At 40.6% G+C, this 20,530-nt stretch overlaps 1 protein-coding gene across 2 annotated transcripts in view; it reads left to right on the top strand.

Annotated features, from left to right (window-relative positions):
- Window positions 1–20,530, top strand: part of EVC2 (EvC ciliary complex subunit 2) — a 427,809-nt gene that overhangs the window by 64,154 nt on the left and 343,125 nt on the right. For both annotated transcript variants that reach the window (XM_053704149.1, XM_053704148.1), the window contains exon 3: window positions 883–1,046. In XM_053704149.1, the coding sequence (XP_053560124.1) occupies window positions 883–1,046 (164 nt within the window). The remainder of the gene's footprint in view (window positions 1–882; window positions 1,047–20,530) is intronic.

Genomic DNA, 20,530 nt, shown 5'->3' with positions numbered 1-20,530 from the left:
TTCATTTAAAATTGTATGCTCTATTGGAATCATGAATGAGAAATTTTGAATTACAGGCTGAAAATTACAAAAATAGGAGATTATTTGTTTCTTCATGCTCAGCCTGTTGTAAAATGAGCTGCCACATCAATGTCAGGGACTGCGCTCTTTCCCTTCTATATTGTAATAAATCTTAGCTTGGTCATAGAAACACCAAAGCCAACAGCAAAGGATATGCAGAGGACAATGATAACTACTGAACGATTCTACCTACAGCGAGATGGCAAAACATTATATACCTCATTACCGAAGGTGCCATCATTTTGAGGTTTGTATTTTATATATAAATCTTGTTAAAGGGACACTGAACTCAATTTTTTTCTTTTGTGATTCAATTGTAAGCAACTTTCTAATTGACGCCTATTATCAAATGTTCTTCATTCTCTTGGTATCTTTATTTGAAATGCAAGAATGTAGGTTTAGATGCCGTCCCATTTTTGGTGAACAACCTGAGTTGTCCTTGCTTATTTGTGGTTAAATTCATCCACCAATAAAAAAAAAAAGCTGTCCAGAGTCTGAACCAAAAAAAGCTTATATGCCTTCTTTTTCAAATAAAGAAAGCAAGAGAACAAAGAAAAATTGATAATAGGAGTAAATTAGAAAGTTGCTTAAAATTACAAGCTCTATCTGAATCACAAAAGAAAAATGTTGGGTTCAGTGTCCCTTTAATATTTTTTGGACTGTAGATGGGTTGGAAAAGACCAGTGAGTACTTCCAAAGACCTATTTATTGAGAATGTTATATAAAATAATTATTATTATTGTCATCAGTAAGAATAATAATAGTAATAATGTTTGGTTTGAGTGACATGCACATCTGACTGGAATCTTTTTATTTTAATAGATGTGCAGCAAATCGAGAGGTTAATTCGAGGAAGAGATGATTCAAGTATATTCTTGACTTCAGCCGCATCAGGCAGTGTGTGGAGCCAATCAGTGTTTTTTCTTATACCGTCATGGATAAAGAAGAGTTTCATAAAAAGAGAAGCTGTACCAAACAGACCACAGGTTTGTAAAATACTTGATTTTCACAGCAAACAATGGCTTAAAAAATCACTGGGGCAGCCAGAAACTTACATCAGCTTCTATCATGTTGAATTATTGTTAGTACAACTGTGTAGGTTTACTGTTTTATACATTCTACAAAATCTTTATTTACCTCGGCTTGTTTATGCTCTATCTGGCCCTGAGTAGAACATGAATTACTTTGTTTCCTTTAGCTGTTGCACAAAATTCAAAATGCAGTTACAAGAAATCCTGTACTGTACTGTACAGTAGCACTCAGCCAGTTGTGAGGAAATCAAGTAAGGCTTGAGGTTGGTATCACCCTGAAGGCCCAAAGAGCAGTTAAAGGAACACAGAAGTCAACATTAAACTTTCTTGATTCAGAGCATAAATTTAAAGGGACACAAAACTCAATTATTTTTTTTATTTCATAATTCAGGTAGAGCATGCAGTTTTAAGCAACTTTCTAATTTACTTCTAGTATACATTTTTCTTTGTTCTCTTGCGATCTTTATTTGAAAAAGCAAGAAAGTAAACATAGGAGCGGGCCATTTTTGGTTCAGCACCTGGTTAGCGCTTACTGATTGGTGGCTACATTTACATTCCTGTTTTTTTCAAATAAAGAGAGCAAGAAAACAAAGAAAAAATTATAATAGGAGTAAATTAAAAAGTTGCTTAAAATTGCCTGCTCTGTCTGAATCATGAAAAAAAAAAATGGGTTTTGTTTTGTGTCCATTTGTTTACTCCGTTTATCAAATGTACTGCTTCCTGTTGGTATACTTTGTTGAAATTAGTTCCTTTCCATAAAGGGCCAGTCAACACAGTAGATTTGCATTAATCAACAAATGCAAGATAACAAGACAATGCAATAGCACTTATGGGCCTATTTACTATGATGCGGATCATGTCCGCTGCACATCGATAAATGCCGACGGCACTGCTGGTGCAATACCACCGCTAGCAGAGGGTGTCAATCAACCCAATCGTATTCGATCGGGTTGATTTCTGTCCGCCGCCTCAGAGCAGGCGGACAAGTTATGCAGCAGAGGTCTTTAGACCGCTGCTTCATAACTTCTTTTTCCGGCGAGCCAAACAATGGGCCTCAAGCTCCATACGGAGCTTGATAAATATACCCCTTAGTCTGAACTTCAAATGAATAGTAGATTTTTTTTTTCTGACAATTTTAAAAGTTATGTTTATTTCCACTCCCCCTGTACCATGTGACAGCCATCAGCCAATCTCAAATGCATACACGTACCATATGACAGCCATCGGTCAATCACAAATGCAAATACGTATATGCTGTGAATTCTTGCACATGCTCAGTAGGAGCTGGTGACTCAAAAAGTTTAAATATAAAAAGACTGTGCACTTTTTTTAATGGAAATAAATTGGAAAGTTGTTTAAAATTACATGCTCTATCTGAATAATGACATTTTTTTAATTTTGACTTGTGTCCCTTTAACAAACTACTGAGGAAGGAGTAGTGTTGTGCACACTTTGTTTTAACATTGTTACAGTTACTGCTGCCACTTAGTGCTCAGAACACATGCACACTTCTTAGCCTACCTCAGTATGCTCTTATATAAACTAGTTAAGTTTCAACAAGGGATACCATAAGAAATAATTAACCTGTAAGTAATATAGAAAATAATTTTTAGTCTTCTATTTTTAATTACAGTTGCCTGTATATGGGAATACTCAATCTGTATGGTTCTTATTCTTTACAAAATGCAGCACCATATGACAATAGATTAGGGAACCTTTTTCTATTGAGGGGCACTCACCACAAGAAGAAATAATATTTGACAGAAAGGAAAATTGTTTGGTAGTGGAAAGTGAAATACACTTTGTCCATAATATTATTAAAACCGTTTTTTTTTCCCTAAAATAATTTGAAGTTCCTTGTATTTCTATGATAATTGTAGTCCAAATGTTACATGTTAATCCTTTTGAATGTTGATTTGAATAAACCTTTATTGAAGGTACTTAAATTGAAACACAACAATGCAAATCACAAAATGTCATTTGTATGATGATTTTCAAAAATCCACAGTACAATACAGGAAGAAACAAAAAACAAACTAATGTTAAAATGTTGACTGTGTGTTTAATTTATTGAGATTTTTAATTGAGTGCATTATAGTAGTTTTGAGCTCTTTCAACTTTGCAAAGTATCCATGTGTTTTCAGACAGAAGGATACACATATTCCTGTTACATTGCAATTCCCTTGCAAAACTGTGTTAAAGGGGCATGAATATAAAAATTAAAGTTTCATGGTTCAAACAGAATATGCAACTTTCAGAGACTTTCGTCTCATAAAGGGACATTTTTGTTTTCAGTACTAAGTTAAAAATTAGATGTATAAATAAAAGAATAAGTTAAAAGAAAGTGAAAAAATGAAAAGTTCCTGCCCTGACCAATCTATCTGCCACTATAACTCCACCCTTACATCGGTCATTGACACTGGCCCCTCCTACCATACTCAGAAACCACACTCTTATCCTAAACCTTGGCATACTCCTCTGACACTGTACCTACGCAGATGTCACAAAAGCAGAAAGTATGTGTGAGACTGCGCCAAAATTAAACTACTACACAAACTCCAAAATAAATAGAAGTCTCTCAAATTCTATAAAAACTGGCAAATAGATATTATTGTTAAAATGGAGCGCTCACAATGAGAGCTAAAATGCGGCAGTATTGGACAGAAAAAAAGTTATACCGGACAATTTTGACTATAGCAAACGCAGAAAATTAACCACAAATGCCTAATCACTATGTCCTAGATAAATATACTGGGAAAGGTTAAATTATGTGTTTAAGCACAAATGATGATGCGAATGAATATAATTAATATGCTAATTATTAATGTGTCTCAGATACAAATAGATATAGATATAAACATGAAAATATACATATAAATTCATGAGAAATACATTTAATTACAATAACAGTTTTTAAAAGGTCGACCTTAAAATTAACAAATAACACTAAATCAAAACATAAATTAGAGTAAAATACAATACAATAAAGAAAAATACAATAAAAATCGCATCAGCATACAAAATTGTATATCCAATGAACAATGGAACAAACGTCCTCAAAGTGTCAAAAAGTCTGTAAAAGAGTCTTTTTTGTCCTTGATGCTTGCAAACTTGAAAAATCCGTGTGAACGACAAGCCTCCTAGTGACAAAGGACAAACTCAGTTAGGAAAGTTGATATCTGCAATGGTTTAATGTCCAGATGCAGTGTGATTCTTAGTCCCAGCTGTTCACCACATATTGCACTTGTTAAAATATAAATATACAACAGTCAAACAATAGTATATCAATACAAATGACTACTCGCAATCCTGGAGCCTTGGATCCTACAAGCGGCAGCCGACTGAATAACCCCTGAAGCTGACAAGCTGAATCTAACAGCCTGAACAGTCAAGGTGCCGTGGGCTAAAATTCAGAGGCGCCGTTTATCACAGGACTACCGGCTCTATGCGAGATGGAAAAGTACCTCCGTTTGCGGAGTAATAGTAAGCAGAGCAACGCGTTTCAATTAATAAATCTTTCTCAAGCTCATTAATTGAAACGCGTTGCTCTGCTTACTATTACTCCGCAAACGGAGGTACTTTTCCATCTCGCATAGAGCCGGTAGTCCTGTGATAAACGGCGCCTCTGAATTTTAGCCCACGGCACCTTGACTGTTCAGGCTGTTAGATTCAGCTTGTCAGCTTCAGGGGTTATTCAGTCGGCTGCCGCTTGTAGGATCCAAGGCTCCAGGATTGCGAGTAGTCATTTGTATTGATATACTATTGTTTGACTGTTGTATATTTATATTTTAACAAGTGCAATATGTGGTGAACAGCTGGGACTAAGAATCACACTGCATCTGGACATTAAACCATTGCAGATATCAACTTTCCTAACTGAGTTTGTCCTTTGTCACTAGGAGGCTTGTCGTTCACACGGATTTTTCAAGTTTGCAAGCATCAAGGACAAAAAAGACTCTTTTACAGACTTTTTGACACTTTGAGGACGTTTGTTCCATTGTTCATTGGATATACAATTTTGTATGCTGATGCGATTTTTATTGTATTTTTCTTTATTGTATTGTATTTTACTCTAATTTATGTTTTGATTTAGTGTTATTTGTTAATTTTAAGGTCGACCTTTTAAAAACTGTTATTGTAATTAAATGTATTTCTCATGAATTTATATGTATATTTTCATGTTTATATCTATATCTATTTGTATCTGAGACACATTAATAATTAGCATATTAATTATATTCATTCGCATCATCATTTGTGCTTAAACACATAATTTAACCTTTCCCAGTATATTTATCTAGGACATAGTGATTAGGCATTTGTGGTTAATTTTCTGCGTTTGCTATAGTCAAAATTGTCCGGTATAACTTTTTTTCTGTCCAATACTGCCGCATTTTAGCTCTCATTGTGAGTGCTCCATTTTAACAATAATATCTACCTACGCAGATGTTCCCGTACTGCTGAGCGACACTGGAGGAAATCTCGGAATTCAGCTGACTTTCTTCACTACAAGTTCATCCTGAACTCTTACTATTCTGCCCTTAATCTTTATAAGCAGCAATACTTCTCTAATCTCATCTCTACTCTTTTCTCTAACCCAAAAACGTCTGTTTTCCATGTTCAATACTCTTCTCCGCCCACCCCACCTCCTAATACATCTTCTCTCTCAGCTCAAGATTTTGCCAGCCACTTCAATAACAAAACTGACTCCATCAGAAATGAAATCACCTCTCAACTTACTACGAATCTCCCACCCCCTCAAAAGCTCACAATCATCCAAAACCCAAATACCCTTAAATTTAGCTCTTTTGCCCCTGTTACAGAGGAAGAAGTTTCTGCCCTTATAATGTCCTTCCACCAAACTACCTGTCCCCTCGACCCTATCCCCTCACAGCTACTCCCCTCCCTCTCTTCATAGTCGCACACATTTTCAACCTCTCCATCAGCACTTGTATATTTTTCTCATCTCTAAAACATGCACTGGTCACACCTATCCTCAAAAAACCTTCCCTCGATCCAACCTCCCCATCCAACTACCGTCCTATTTCCCTACTCCCTCTTGCCTCAAAGCTCCTTGAAAAGCTAGTATATGCACGTCTATTTCATTCCCTTACACTAAACTGTCTTCTTGACCCACTGCAATCTAGATATCGTCCCCATCACTCCACAGAGACAGCAATTGTCAAGGTTACCAATGACCTACTTACAGCAAAATCCAAAGGCCACTTCTCTCTGCTTATGATTGATCTGTCTGCAGCCTTTGACACTGTTGACCATCCTCTTTTGCTCCAAATCCTCCAATCCGTTGGCATCTGCGACACAGCTCTCTTGTGGTTCTATTTCTATCTATCTAACCTTTAGTGTACCTTTAGTGTAGCCTTCTACGGAGCATCCTCTGCCCCGTTACCACTTTCTGTTGGGGTACCTTAAGGCTCTGTCCTCTGTCCCCTTCTCTTTTCAATCTATACGTCATCATTAGGTTCCTTAATAAAGTCCCATGGGTTTCAATATCATTTGTATGCCGATGACACCCAAATCTACCTCTCTGCACCAGAACTACCTCCTTCCTTACTAACCCGTGTCACTAACTGTCTGTCTGTCTTTTTCATATCTCATCTTGGATGTCCTCTCACTACCTTAAGCTAAATCTCTCCAAAACAGAACTCCTTATTTTCCCCCCTTCTTCCAACATCTCCACCCCCCAATTTTCTATAACTGTTGATAATTCCATCATTACTCCTACCCCGCATGCCCGATGTCTTGGGGTGACACTTGACCTTTCCTTCACTCCTCACATTCAGTCCTTGGTAAAAGCCTGCCGCTTTCACCTTAAAAACATCTCTAAAATTAGACATTTCCTTACACAAGACACAACTAGGATTTTAATCCACTCTCTCATCCTTTCCCGTCTCGACTACTGCAACTCTGTCCTCTCTGGTCTACTTAGCTGCCGCCTAGCTCCTTTACAATCCATAATGAATACCTCTGCCAGGCTCACCTTCCTTACACGTCGCTCTTCATCTGCTGCACCTCTCTGCCAATCCCTTCACTGGCTTCTTCTTGCCTCCAGGATTAAACAAAATCCTCACTCTGACATACAAAGCCCTCAACTGCACTGCTCCCCCCTACATTTCAGACCTTGTCTCCAGATACTCTCCCTCCCGTCCCCTTAGCTCTTCTCACAATTTCCTACTCTCCTCCTCTCTTGTTACTTCCTCACATTCCTGTTTACAGGACTTCTCCAGACTGACCCCCATCTTGTGGAACTCCCTGCCTTGCTCCACAAGACTCTCCCCTAGTTTTAACAGCTGCAAGCGCTCCCTAAAGACTATTCAGGGATTCATACAACCTACACTAACCTTTCCTAACTCCATTGCTTTCCCCTTGAACCCCTTAGAATATAAGCCTATGAGCCCAGCTGTTTTGTAGATCGCGTTCGTAAGAGCCGACTACAACAGTGCAACTCTCGGCAGGGCCCTATACCCATTTGATCCCTATAAATGTTATCCTGTATACCAACTATGTTTATAGCGCTGCAGAATCTGTTGGCACTCTACAAATACCTGTTAATAATAATAATGATTGCAGCTCCAAAATAGCCAAAATGTGCACTGTAGCTCAAAACAGAAAATTTAGTTGAAGCTAAAATTTTGGAAGAAATTCGTTTAAAACTAATACATTTTTCCTGTGCACATTTCTAATAAGTGCTGACATAATAGATTTAGTTTACTTTTACTTCTTAGATTATATAAGGTAAATAAACCATTTTGGCCCAGAGGGGGGAGAGAGAGAGCGCAAAAGAGGGGGGGAAAGAGCAAGGGGTGGGACCGCTGTACTTAAAAAAAAAAAAAAAAAAAAAAATTGTCCGTGTACACGGGCTTTAGGACTAGTGTGTGTGTGTATGTATTTATATATATATATATATATATGTGTGTATATATATATATATATATATATATATATATATATACATACATACATACATATACACATACATATTTAGACACGTGTAGGTATGTTTGTATCTCTATGTTAGTCATTTGCCTTTCTTTTTTTTCTAACACCTGAGACCTCATATCTTTGAGACCATTATAACTTTTTTGTGCACTTTTTAAAAAAAAAAATTTTTATTTATGTTATTATGAGTTTAACTGTACTTTGTAATGTATTTTTGATGTTTTGTGACACTTTTTTGTTTTGCAAAACAGTTAAACAGTTAACCAGAGCTCTGAGGATTCGCTAATAATTCTAGTGAAAACTGCGATTGCCTTTGCTTTCAACATGCAATACGAGTGGTAAACCAGATGCGCACAAACACTCGCAATAAATCCCTTTTCTCTTGTAAGGTGTATCCAGTCCACGGATCATCCATTACTTGTGGGATATTCTCATTCCCAACAGGAAGTTGCAAGAGGACACCCACAGCAGAGCTGTTATATAGCTCCTCCCCTAACTGCCATATCCAGTCATTTTCTTGAAACTCTCAACACGCATGGAGGTAGTAAGAGAGATTGGTGAAATATAGTTGTTTTTTTATCTTCAATCAAAAGTTTGTTATTTTAAATAGTACCGGAGTTGTACTATTTTATCTCAGGCAGTAAATAAAAGAAGAATCTGCCTGAGTTTTCTATGATCTTAGTAGGTTGTAACTAAGATCCATTGCTGTTCTCACATATGTCTGAGGAGAGAGGTAACTTCAGCGGGAGAATGGCGTGCAGTTTACTCTGCAATGAGGTATGTGCAGTTACAATTTTTTCTAGAATTGGAAATGCTAGAAAATGCTGCTGATACCGGATTAATGTAAGTTAAGCCTGAATACAGTGATTTAATAGCGACTGGTATCATGCTTACTCTCAGGGGTAATACCCTTATAAAATTGCAATATAAAACGTTTGCTGGCATGTTTAATCGTTTTTATATATGCTTTGGTGATAAAACTTTATTGGGGCCTAGTTATTTCCACATGGCTGGCTTAAATTTTGCCTAGAAACAGTTTCCTGAGGCTTTCCACTGTTGTAGTATGAGTGGGAGGGGCCTATTTTAGCGCTTTTTTGCGCAGTTAAAATTACAGACTGAGACATCCATTTTTCCTCAGAAGTCCCCTGAATGCTATAGGACATCTCTAAAGGGCTCAAAGGCTTTCCAAAGTCGTTTATTGGGGAAGGTAGGGCCACAGCAGAGCTGTGGCAGTTTGTTGTGACTGTTAAAAAAACATTTTTTGATCCGTTTTTTGAACTAAGGGGTTAATCATCCATTTGCAAGTGGGTGCAATGCTCTGTTAGCTTATTATACACACTGTAAAAATTTTGTTTGTGTAACTGCCTTTTTTCACTGTTTTTCAAATTCTGACAAAATTTGTTTCTCTTAAAGGCACAGTATCGTTTTTTATATTTGCTTGTTAACTTAATTTAAAGTGTTTTCCAAGCTTGCTGGTCTCATTGCTAGTCTGTGTAAACATGTCTGACATAGAGGAAGCTCCTTGTTCATTATGTTTAAAAGCCATGGTGGAACCCCCTCTTAGAATGTGTACCAAATGTACTGATTTCACTTTAAGCAATAAAGATCATATTCTGTCTTTAAAAAATGTATCACTAGAGGAATCTGACGAGGGGGAAGTTATGCGACTAACTCTCCCCACGTGTCAGATCCTTTGACTCCTGTTCAAGGGACTCACGCTCAAATGGCGCCAAGTACATCTAGGGCGCCCATAGCAATTACTTTACAAAACATGGCGGCAGTCATGGATAATACATTGTCAGCGGTATTAGCCAGACTACCTGAATTTAGAGGTAAGCGAGATAGCTCTGGGGTTAGACGAAATGCAGAGCATACTGACGCTTTAAGAACCATGTCTGATACTGCCTCACAATATACAGAAGCTGAGGAAGGAGAGCTTCAGTCTGTGGGTGATGTTTCTGACTCGGGTAGGATACCTGATTCTGATATTTCTACATTTATATTTAAGCTTGAACACCTCCGTGTGCTGCTCAAAGAGGTTTTAGCTGCTCTGAATGACTGTGATACAATTGCAATGCCAGAGAAATTGTTTAGACTGGATAAATACTATGCAGTGCCGGTGTGTACTGATGTTTTTCCAATACCTAAAAGGTTTACAGAAATTATTACTAAGGAATGGGATAGACCAGGTGTGCCGTTCTCTCCCCCTCCTATTTTTAGAAAAATGTTTCCTATAGACGCCACCACATGGGACTTATGGCAGACAGTCCCTAAGGTGGAGGGAGCAGTTTCTACTCTAGCAAAGCGTACTACTATCCCTGTCGAGGACAGTTGTGCTTTTTCAGATCCAATGGATAAAAAATTAGAAGGTTACCTTAAGAAAATGTTTTATCCTACAGCCCCTTGCATGCATTGCTCTTGTCACTGCTGCTGCGGCGTTCTGGTTTGAGTCTCTGGAACAGGCTTTACAGGTAGCGACTCTATTTGATGACATACTTGGCAAACTTAGAGCACTTAAGCTAGCCAATTCTTTTGTTTCTGATGCCATTGTTCATTTGACTAAACTAACGGCTAAGAATTCTGGTTTTGCTATACAGGCGCACAGGACGCTATGGCTTAAATCATGGTCAGCTGACGTGACTTCAAAATCTAAGCTGCTTAACATTCCCTTCAAGGGGCAGACCTTATTCGGGCCTGGTTTGAAGGAGATTATTGCTGATATTACTGGGGATAAAGGTCATGCCCTTCCTCAGGACAGGTCCAAATCCAGGGCCAAACAGTCTAATTTTCGTGCCTTTCGAAACTTCAAGGCAGGTGCGGCATCAACTTCCTCTAATGCAAAACAAGAGGGAACTTTTGCTCAGTCCAAGACGGTCTGGAGACCAAACCAGACCTGGAACAAAGGTAAGCAGGCCAAAAAGCCTGCTGCTGCCTCTAAGACAGCATGAAGGAACGGCCCCCTATCCGGTAACGGATCTAGTAGGGGGCAGACTTTCACTCTTCGCCCAGGCGTGGGCAAGAGATGTCCAGGATCCCTGGGCGCTGGAAATTATATCCCAGGGATATCTTCTGGATTTCAAAGCTTCCCCCCCAAAAGGGAGATTTCACCTTTCACAATTATCTGCAAACCAGATAAAGAGAGAGGCATTCTTACACTGTGTACGAGGCCTCCTAATTATGGGAGTGATCCATCCAGTTCCAAAGGAGGAACAGGGACAGGGTTTTTACTCAAATCTGTTTGTGGTTCCCAAAAAAGAGGGAACCTTCAGACCAATTTTGGATCTAAAGATCTTAAACAAATTCCTCAGAGTTCCATCATTCAAGATGGAAACTATTTGTACCATCCTACCTATGATCCAGGAGGGTCAATATATGACTACAGTGGATTTAAAGGATGCTTATCTTCACATTCCGATACACAAAGATCATCATCGGTGTAACACTCTCCTTAAAGATTATTGTAATGATTGTTGTAGCTCTTGTATATCAGACACTCAGAAACTATTAACTGTAACAAAGTGAAGATATAGTGAGCAATTAATGAGAGTGAAAAAATATGGAAGACTAGATTGAGAACTCAGAGAATAAACAACTGAGTGTATCAATTCAGCAGAGGCATTAGGTCAATTCACGCAACAAATACAGCTTGTGTTATGAATAGGAGACCTAAAAGAGTTCTTTCTGTAATCCTGAATAAAGGCTTGTTTTGGCTGTAGTAAGTCCTTATGCATACATTCTTCACACACTCACACAAATTAAAGGAAATATTTACAAGTCCATTTAAGCGGATTAAAGTAACCCCTTCCACCTGGGTATGATAATGGAGCGTGGGTAAGCAAACACTGTAAGTACTTAAGATTACCGCCACAGACACAGCAATGAAACACAGTTCAGTTCCCTGGAGAACAAGTACCTCATCGGTGTGTTGAATTCCTCCGGAGTTAGCTGCGGTAGAAAACAGATGCAGTGCTTAGATCCTTACCTGAGGCGGGTGAGTGATGGCGGAGGTACTCCGCTGTGTGAGCGTGACTTACGTCCTGTATGCGGAGTGACGTCTTCGCAAGCTGACAGTTCCGAACCTGGAATAGTGATAGCGGTTGGAATGCAAAGGTAAAGCACTCTCCTGGGATCCACTGTAGACAAGGTAATTCTGTAGAGAAGTGGTGGAGCAAAGCAGTTAAAGGATATATCAAGGCGAAATTGTATCAGACCTGAGAGATATAAGTTGAAGTAAGGGAGCTATAACGGAAGATACTGCATAGCTAGTATTACTTCAATAAACAGGCAGTTTGCTAATGCCGGAAAGGACATTAAATAGGGAAAGGATGTAGATGGGAGGTAACCCACTTAAAGGTATATTACAATCGGTTTCTCAGGTTTGCCTTTCTAGACAGGCATTACCAGTTTGTAGCCCTTCCCTTTGGATTAGCTACATCCCCAAAAATCTTTACGAAGGTTCTGGGGTCGCTTCTGGCGGTCCTAAGACCACGGGGCATATCAGTGGCCCCTTATTTAGACGACATCCTGATACAGGCGTCAAACTTCCAAATTGCCAAGTCTCATACGGACGTAGTACTGGCATTTCTGAAATCGCATGGGTGGAAAGTGAACAAGGAAAAGAGTTCTCTATCCCCACTCACAAGAGTTTCCTTCCTAGGGACTCTGATAGATTCTGTAGAAATTAAAATTTACCTGACGGAGTTCAGGTTATCAAAGCTTCTAAATTCCTGCCGTGTTCTTCATTCCGCGCCCTTCGGTGGCTCAGTGCATGGAAGTAATCGGCTTAATGGTAGCGGCAATGGACATAGTGCCGTTTGCACGACTACATCTCAGACCGCTGCAACTATGCATGCTCAGTCAGTGGAACGAGGATTACACAGATTTGTCCCCTCTACTAAATCTGGATCAAGAGACCAGGGATTCTCTTCTCTGGTGGCTATCTCGGGTCCATCTGTCCAAAGGTATGACCTTTTGCAGGCCAGATTGGACAATTGTAACAACAGATGCCAGCCTTCTAGGTTGGGGTGCAGTCTGGAACTTCCTGAAGGCTCAGAGATCGTGGACTCAGGAGGAGACACTCCTTCCAATAAATATTCTGGAACTGAGAGCGATATTCAATGCTCTTCAGGCTTGGCCTCAGTTATCAACTCTGAGGTACATCAGATTTCAGTCGGACAACATCACAACTGTGGCTTACATCAACCATCAAGGGGGAACAAGAAGTTCCCTAGCGATGTTAGAAGTCTCAAAGATTATTCGCTGGGAAGAGATTCACTCTTGCCACCTATCAGCTATCCATATCCCAGGTGTAGAGAACTGGGAGGTGGATTTTCTAAGTCGTCAGACTTTTCATCCGGGAGAGTGGGAACTCCATCCGGAGATGTTTGCCCAATTTATTCATCGTTGGGGCAAACCAGAACTGGATCTCATGGCGTCTCGCCAGAACGCCAAGCTTCCTTGTTACGGATCCAGGTCCAGGGATCCCAAGGCGACGCTGATAGATGCTCTAGCAGCGCCCTGGTCTTTCAACCTGGCTTATGTGTTTCCACCGTTTCCTCTGCTCCCTCGACTGATTGCCAAGGTCAAGCAGGAGAGAGCATCGGTGATTTTGATAGCGCCTGCGTGGCCACGCAGGACCTGGTATGCAGATCTGGTGGACATGTCATCCTTTCCACCATGGACTCTGCCTCTGAGACAGGACCTTCTACGTCAGGGTCCTTTCAACCATCCAAATCTAATTTCTCTGAGACTGACTGCCTGGAGATTGAACTCTTGATTTTATCAAAGCGTGGCTTCTACGAGTCAGTCATTGATACCTTAATACAGGCATGAAAGCCTGTTACCAGGAAAATTTACCATAAGATATGGCGTAAATATCTTTATTGGTGTGAATCCAAAGGTTACTCATGGAGTAAGGTCAGGATTCCCAGAATATTATCCTTTCTTCAAGATGGTTTGGAAAAAGGATTGTCAGCTAGTTCCTTAAAGGGACAGATTTCTGCTCTGTCTATTCTTTTGCACAAGCGTCTGGCAGATGTTCCAGACGTTCAGGCATTTTGTCAGGCTTTAGTTAGAATCAAGCCTGTGTTTAAACCTGTTGCTCCGCCATGGAGCTTAAATTTGGTTCTTAAGGTTCTTCAAGGAGTTCCGTTTGAACCTCTTCATTCCATAGATATAAAACTTTTATCTTGGAAAGTTCTTTTTTTGGTAGCTATTTCCTCGGCTCGTAGAGTCTCCGAGTTATCTGCCTTAAAATGTGATTCTCCTTATCTGATTTTACATACGGATAAGGTAGTCCTACGTACCAAACCTGGGTTTTTACCTAAGGTGGTATCTAACAAGAATATCAATCAAGAGATTGTTGTTCCATCCTTGTGTCCTAATCATTCTTCAAAGAAGGAACGTCTATTACACAATCTGGACGTGGTTCGTGCTTTAAAGTTTTACTTACAAGCTACTAAAGATTTCCGTCAAAAATCTGCTTTGTTTGTTGTCTACTCTGGACAGAGGAGAGGTCAAAAGGATTCGGCAACCTCTCTTTCTTTTTGGCTAAGAAGCATAATCCGCTTAGCCTATGAGACAACTGGACAGCAGCCTCCTGAAAGGATTACAGCTCATTCTACTAGAGCTGTGGCTTCCACTTGGGCCTTTAAAATTGAGGCTTCTGTTGAACAGATTTGCAAGGTAGCGACTTGGTCTTCGCTTCATACCTTTTCAAAATTCTACAAATTTGATACTTTTGCTTCTTCGGAGGCTATTTTTGGGAGAAAGGTTTTACAGGCAGTGGTACCTTCCGTTTAAGTACCTGCCTTGCCCCTCCCTTCATCCGTGTACTTTAGCTTTGGTATTGGTATCCCACAAGTAATGGATGATCCGTGGACTGGATACACCTTACAAGAGAAAACACAATTTATGCTTACCTGATAAATTTATTTCTCTTGTGGTGTATCCAGTCCACGGCCCGCCCTGTCATTTTACGGCAGGTAATTTTTAAATTTAAACTACAGTCACCACTGCACCCTATGGTTTCTCCTTTCTCTGCGTGTTTTTGATCGAATGACTGGATATGGCAGTTAGGGGAGGAGCTATATAACAGCTCTGCTGTGGGTGTCCTCTTGCAACTTCCTGTTGGGAATTAGAATATCCCACAAGTAATGGATGATCCGTGGACTGGATACACCACAAAATAAATAAATTTATTAGGTAAGCATAAATTGTGTTTTTGCTTGAGCGTAACTGTTAGCAATCCACTCGTACTCTGGGCCAAAATGGTTTATTACATCTCTAACTCTTGAGGGCCCTGGTGTATGTTTTGGGCCAAATCAAGGATTTTACCCCACATTTTCGATCCCTGAGGGCAGGTAGGGCCACAGCAGGGCTGTGGCAAGGTGCTGGGAGTGTTTTTTTCAGGATCTGGGCCTATTTTGATCCGGTTCGCAGATTAAGGGGTTAATTGTTGAAAATGTTTGTGGTGCAATCTTAACTATCTATATTGTGTCTACATACAAAATTTAGAAAAAATTTGGTGCATGTTTAGGCTGTTTTGCAGAACTTGTATGCTTTTTTTTCTCTTAAAGGCGCAGTACCGTTTTTTAAGATTATTTATTTCACTAAATAAAGTGTTTTCATGCTTGTTTGTAGTCATTACTAGCCTGTTCAACATGTCTGACATTGAGGAAAATCAATGTTCAATATGTTTAGAAGCCATTGTGGAACCTCCACTTAGAATGTGTCCCTCATGCACTGAAAGGTCAATAAATTGTAAAGAACATATTTTAGCTATTAAAAGTATGTCGCAGGATGATTCTCAGTCAGAAGAGAATCAGGTTTTGCCATCTAATTCACAACTGTTAACGCCCGCACAAGCGACGCCAAGTTCTTCTAGTGTGTCTAATTCTTTCACCCTGCAAGATATGGCCGCAGTTATGAATACTACCCTCACAGAGGTTTTATCTAAGCTGCCTGGGTTGCAGGGGAAGCGCAGTAGGTCTGGGGTGAGAACAAACGCTGAGCCCTCTGACGCTTTATTAGCCATATCCGATGTACCCTCACAATGTTCTGAAGTGAGGGATTTGCTGGTTGAGGGAGAGATTTCTGATTCAGGAAATATGTTCCCTCAGACTGACTCAGATATGACGGCATTTAAATTTAAACTAGAACACCTCCGCTTATTGCTCAGGGAGGTTTTAGCGACTCTGTATGATTGTGACCCTATTGTAGTTCCAGAAAAATTGTGTAAAATGGACAGATTCCTAGAGGTTCCTGCCTACACTAATGTTTTTCCGGTCCCTAAGAGGATTTTGGAAATTGTTACTAAGGAGTGGGATAGACCAGGTATTCCGTTCGCTCCTACTTTCAAGAAAATGTTTCCCATATCTGACGCCGTGCGGGACTCGTGACAGACGGTCCCTAAGGTGGAGGGAGCTATTTCTACCCTGGCTAAGCATACAACTATACCTATCGAGGACAGTTGTGCTTTCAAAGATCCTATGGATAAAAAATTAGAGGGTCTTCTGAAGAAAATATTTGTTCACCAAAGTTTTCTTCTCCAACCTATAGCATGCATTGTTCCTGTAACTACTGCAGCGTCCTTTTGGTTCGAGGCTCTGGAAGAGGCTCTTCAGGTTGAGACCCAATTAGATGATATTCTGGATAGAATTAGGGCTCTCAAGCTAGCTAATTCTTTTATTACAGATGCCGCTTTTCAACTGGCTAAATTAGCGGCAAAGAATTCAGGTTTTGCCATTTTAGCGCATAGAGCGTTATGGCTTAAATCCTGGTCTGCTGATGTGTCATCAAAAGCTAAGCTTTTAGCCATCCCTTTCAAGGGTAAGACCCAATTCGGGCCTGAATTGAAAGAGATCATCTCAGACATCACTGGAGGGAAAGGCCATGCCCTTCCTCAGGATAAGACGAATAAGATGAAGACCCTTTCGGAACTTCAAAGGTGGTCCCTTTCCCTCTTCCCCTGCCGCAAAGCAAGAGGGGAGTTTTGCTCAATCCAAGTCAGTCTGGAGGCCTAATCAGACTTAGAACAAGGGCAAACAGGTTAGGAAGCCCGCTGCTGCCACCAAGACAGCATGAAGGGGTAGCCCCCAATCTGGGACCGGATCTAGTAGGGGTTAGACTTTCTCTCTTTGCTCAGGCTTGGCCAAGAGACGTTCAGGACACCTGGGGTTTAGAAATAGTAACCCAGGGGTATCTTCTAGATTTCAAAGATTCTCCCCCAAGGGGGAGATTCCATCTTTCTCAATTGTCTGTAAACCAGACAAAAAGAGAGGCGTTCTTACGCTGTGTAGAAGACCTATATACCATGGGAGTGATCTGCCCAGTTCCGAAAACAGAACAGGGGCAGGGGTTCTACTCCAATCTGTTTGTGGTTCCCAAAAAAGAGGGAACCTTCAGACCAATTTTGGATCTCAAGATCCTAAACAAATTCCTCAGAGTCCCATCCTTCAAGATGGAGACCATTCAGACCATTTTGCCAATGATCCAGGAGAGTCAATATATGACCACCGTGGACTTAAAGGATGAGTATCTACACATTCCTATCCACAAAGATCATCACCAGTTCCTCAGGTTCGCCTTTCTGGACAAGCATTACCAGTTTGTGGCTCTTCCCTTCGGGTTAGCCACATCTCCCAGAATTTTCACAAAGGTGCTAGGGTCCCTTCTGGCGGTTCTAAGGCCACGGGGCATAGCTGTGGCGCCTTATCTGGATGATATCTTAATCCAGGCATCAATTTTCCAACTAGCCAAGTCTCACACGGGCATCATGGTGGCTTTTCTAAGGTCTCACGGGTGGAAGGTGAACATACAAAAGAGTTCACTTATCCCTCTCACAAGAGTTCCTTTCCTGGGAACTCTGATAGATTCAGTGGACGTGAATTTTTTTCTGACGGAGGTCAAAAAAATCAAAAATTCTATCATCTGCCGAGCTCTTCATTCCATTCCTCGCCCGTCAGTGGCTCAGTGTATGGAGGTAATCGGCTTAATGGTAGCGGCAATGGACATAGTTCCGTTTGCTCGCTTGCATCTCAGACCACTGCAACTTTGCATGCTCAAACAGTGGAATGGGGATTATGCAGATTTATCTCCTCAGATAAATCTGGACCAAGAGACCAGAGGCTCTCTTCTTTGGTGTCACAGGATTATCTGTCCAAGGGAATGTGTTTCCGCAGGCCAGTGTGGGTCATAGTGACGACGGACGCCAGCCTATTGGGCTGGGGTGCAGTCTGGAATTCCCTGAAAGCACAGGGATTGTGGACTCAGGAGGAGGCTCTCCTCCCAATAAATATTCTAGAACTGAGAGCGATATTTAACACGCTTCAGGTGTGGCCATAAGATTCCAGTCGGACAATATCACGACTGTAGCATATATCAATCATCAAGGGGGAACAAAGAGTTCTCTAGCGATGATAGAAGTTACCAAAATAATTTGATGGGCAGAGACTCACTCTTGACATCTATCAGCAATCTATATCCCAGGAGTGGAGAACTGGGAAGCGGATTTTCTAAGTCATCAGACTTTTCATCCGGGGGAGTGGGAACTCCATCCGGAGGTGTTTGCCCAATTGATTCAGCAATGGGGCACACCAGAATTGGATCTGATAGTGTCTTGTCAGAACACCAAACTTCCTTGTTACGGGTCCAGGTCAAGGGATCCTCAGGCAGTACTGATAGATGCTCTAGCAGTACCCTGGTCGTTCAACCTGGCTTATGTGTTTCCGCCATTTCCTCTCCTTCTTCGTTTGATTGCCAGAATCAAACAGGAGAGAGCTTCAGTGATTTTGATAGCACCTGCGTGGCCACGCAGGACTTTATATGCAGATCTGGTGGACATGTCATCTCTTCCAACATGGTCTCTGCCACTGAGACAGGACCTTCTGACTCAAGGTCCGTTCTAGCATCCAAATCTAGTTTATCTGTGGCTGACTGCTTGGAGATTGAACGCTTGATCTTATCCAAGCGGGGTTTCTCGGAGTCGGTCATAGATACCTTGATTCAGGCTTGAAAGCCTGTCACCAGGAAAATGTATCATAAGATATGGCGTAAATATCTTTATTGGTGCAAATCCAAAGGCTACTCATGGAGTAAGGTCAGGATTCCTAGGATTTTGTCCTTTCTCCAAGAAGGATTGGAGAAGGGGCTATCAGCTAGTTCCTTAAAGGGACAGATATCTGCTTTATCAATTCTACTGCACAAAAGTCTGGCAGATATTCCAGACGTTCAGTCATTCTGTCAGGCTTTAGTTAGAATCAAGCCTGTGTTTAGACCTGTTGCTCCGCCATGGAGTTTGAATTTAGTTCTTAAAGTTCTTCAAGGGGTTCCGTTTGAACCTATGCATTCCATAGATGTTAAGCTTCTATCTTGGAAAGTTCTGTTTTTAGTTGCTATCTCTTCGACTCAAAGAGTTTCTGAACTATCTGCATTGCAATGCGACTCGCCTTATCTCGTTTTCCATGCTGATAAGGTGGTTTTGCGTACCAAACCTGGATTCCTTCCTAAGGTTGTTACTAATAGGAATATCAATCAGGAAATTGTTGTTCCTTCTCTGTGCCCTAATCCTTCCTCTCAGAAGGAGCGTCTGTTGCACAACTTGGATGTGGTTCGTGCTTTGAAGTTTTACTTGCACGCGACCAAAGATTTCCGTCAAACATCTTCTTTGTTTGTTGTCTATTTAGGAAAACGTAGAGGTCAAAAAGCTACGGCTACCTCTCTTGCCTTTTGGCTGAAAAGCATCATCCGTTTGGCATACGAGACTGCTGGACAGCAGCCTCCTGAAAGAATTACAGCTCACTCTACTAGAGCGGTGGCTTCCACATGGGCTTTTAAAAATGATGCTTCTGTTGAACAGATTTGTAGGGCTGCGACTTGGTCTTCGCTTCATACCTTTTCCAAATTTTACAAATTTGATACCTTTGCTTCTTCGGAGACTATTTTTGGGAGAAAAGTTCTTCAAGCAGTGGTGCCTTCTGTTTAACCATCTGTCTTGTCCCTCCCGTTCATCCATGTCCTGTAGCTTTGGTATTGTATCCCACAAGTAAGGATGAATCTGTGGACTCGTCTTACCTTTATAGAAGAAAAGCAAATTTATGCTTACCTGATAAATTAATTTCTTCTATGGTAAGACGAGTCCACGGCCCGTCCTGTCACTTTAAAGGGACAGTCAACCATAGAATTGTTATTGTTTTAAAAGATAGATAATCCCTTTATTACTCATTCCCCAGTTTTGCACAACCAACAGTTATATTAATGTACTTTTTACCTTTGTGATTACCTTATATCTAGGAACCTTCTTCCAGCCCACTGATCACATGACTGTGACTGTTTACTATCTATTGTCTTAACTTTCTGTGCCTGAACATAGTGTTATCTATATAGCCCACGTGTACTTTCTGTCTCTTTGTGTTGAAAAGAGATTTAAAAAGCATGTGATAAGAGGCAGCCCTCAAAGGCTTAGAAATTAGCATATGAGCCTA

The sequence above is a fragment of the Bombina bombina genome, chromosome 2 (assembly GCF_027579735.1).
Source record: "Bombina bombina isolate aBomBom1 chromosome 2, aBomBom1.pri, whole genome shotgun sequence".
Taxonomy (NCBI): domain Eukaryota; kingdom Metazoa; phylum Chordata; class Amphibia; order Anura; family Bombinatoridae; genus Bombina; species Bombina bombina.
Note: the sequence above shows the minus strand (reverse complement) of the source record. Positions and strands in the feature narration are given on the sequence as shown.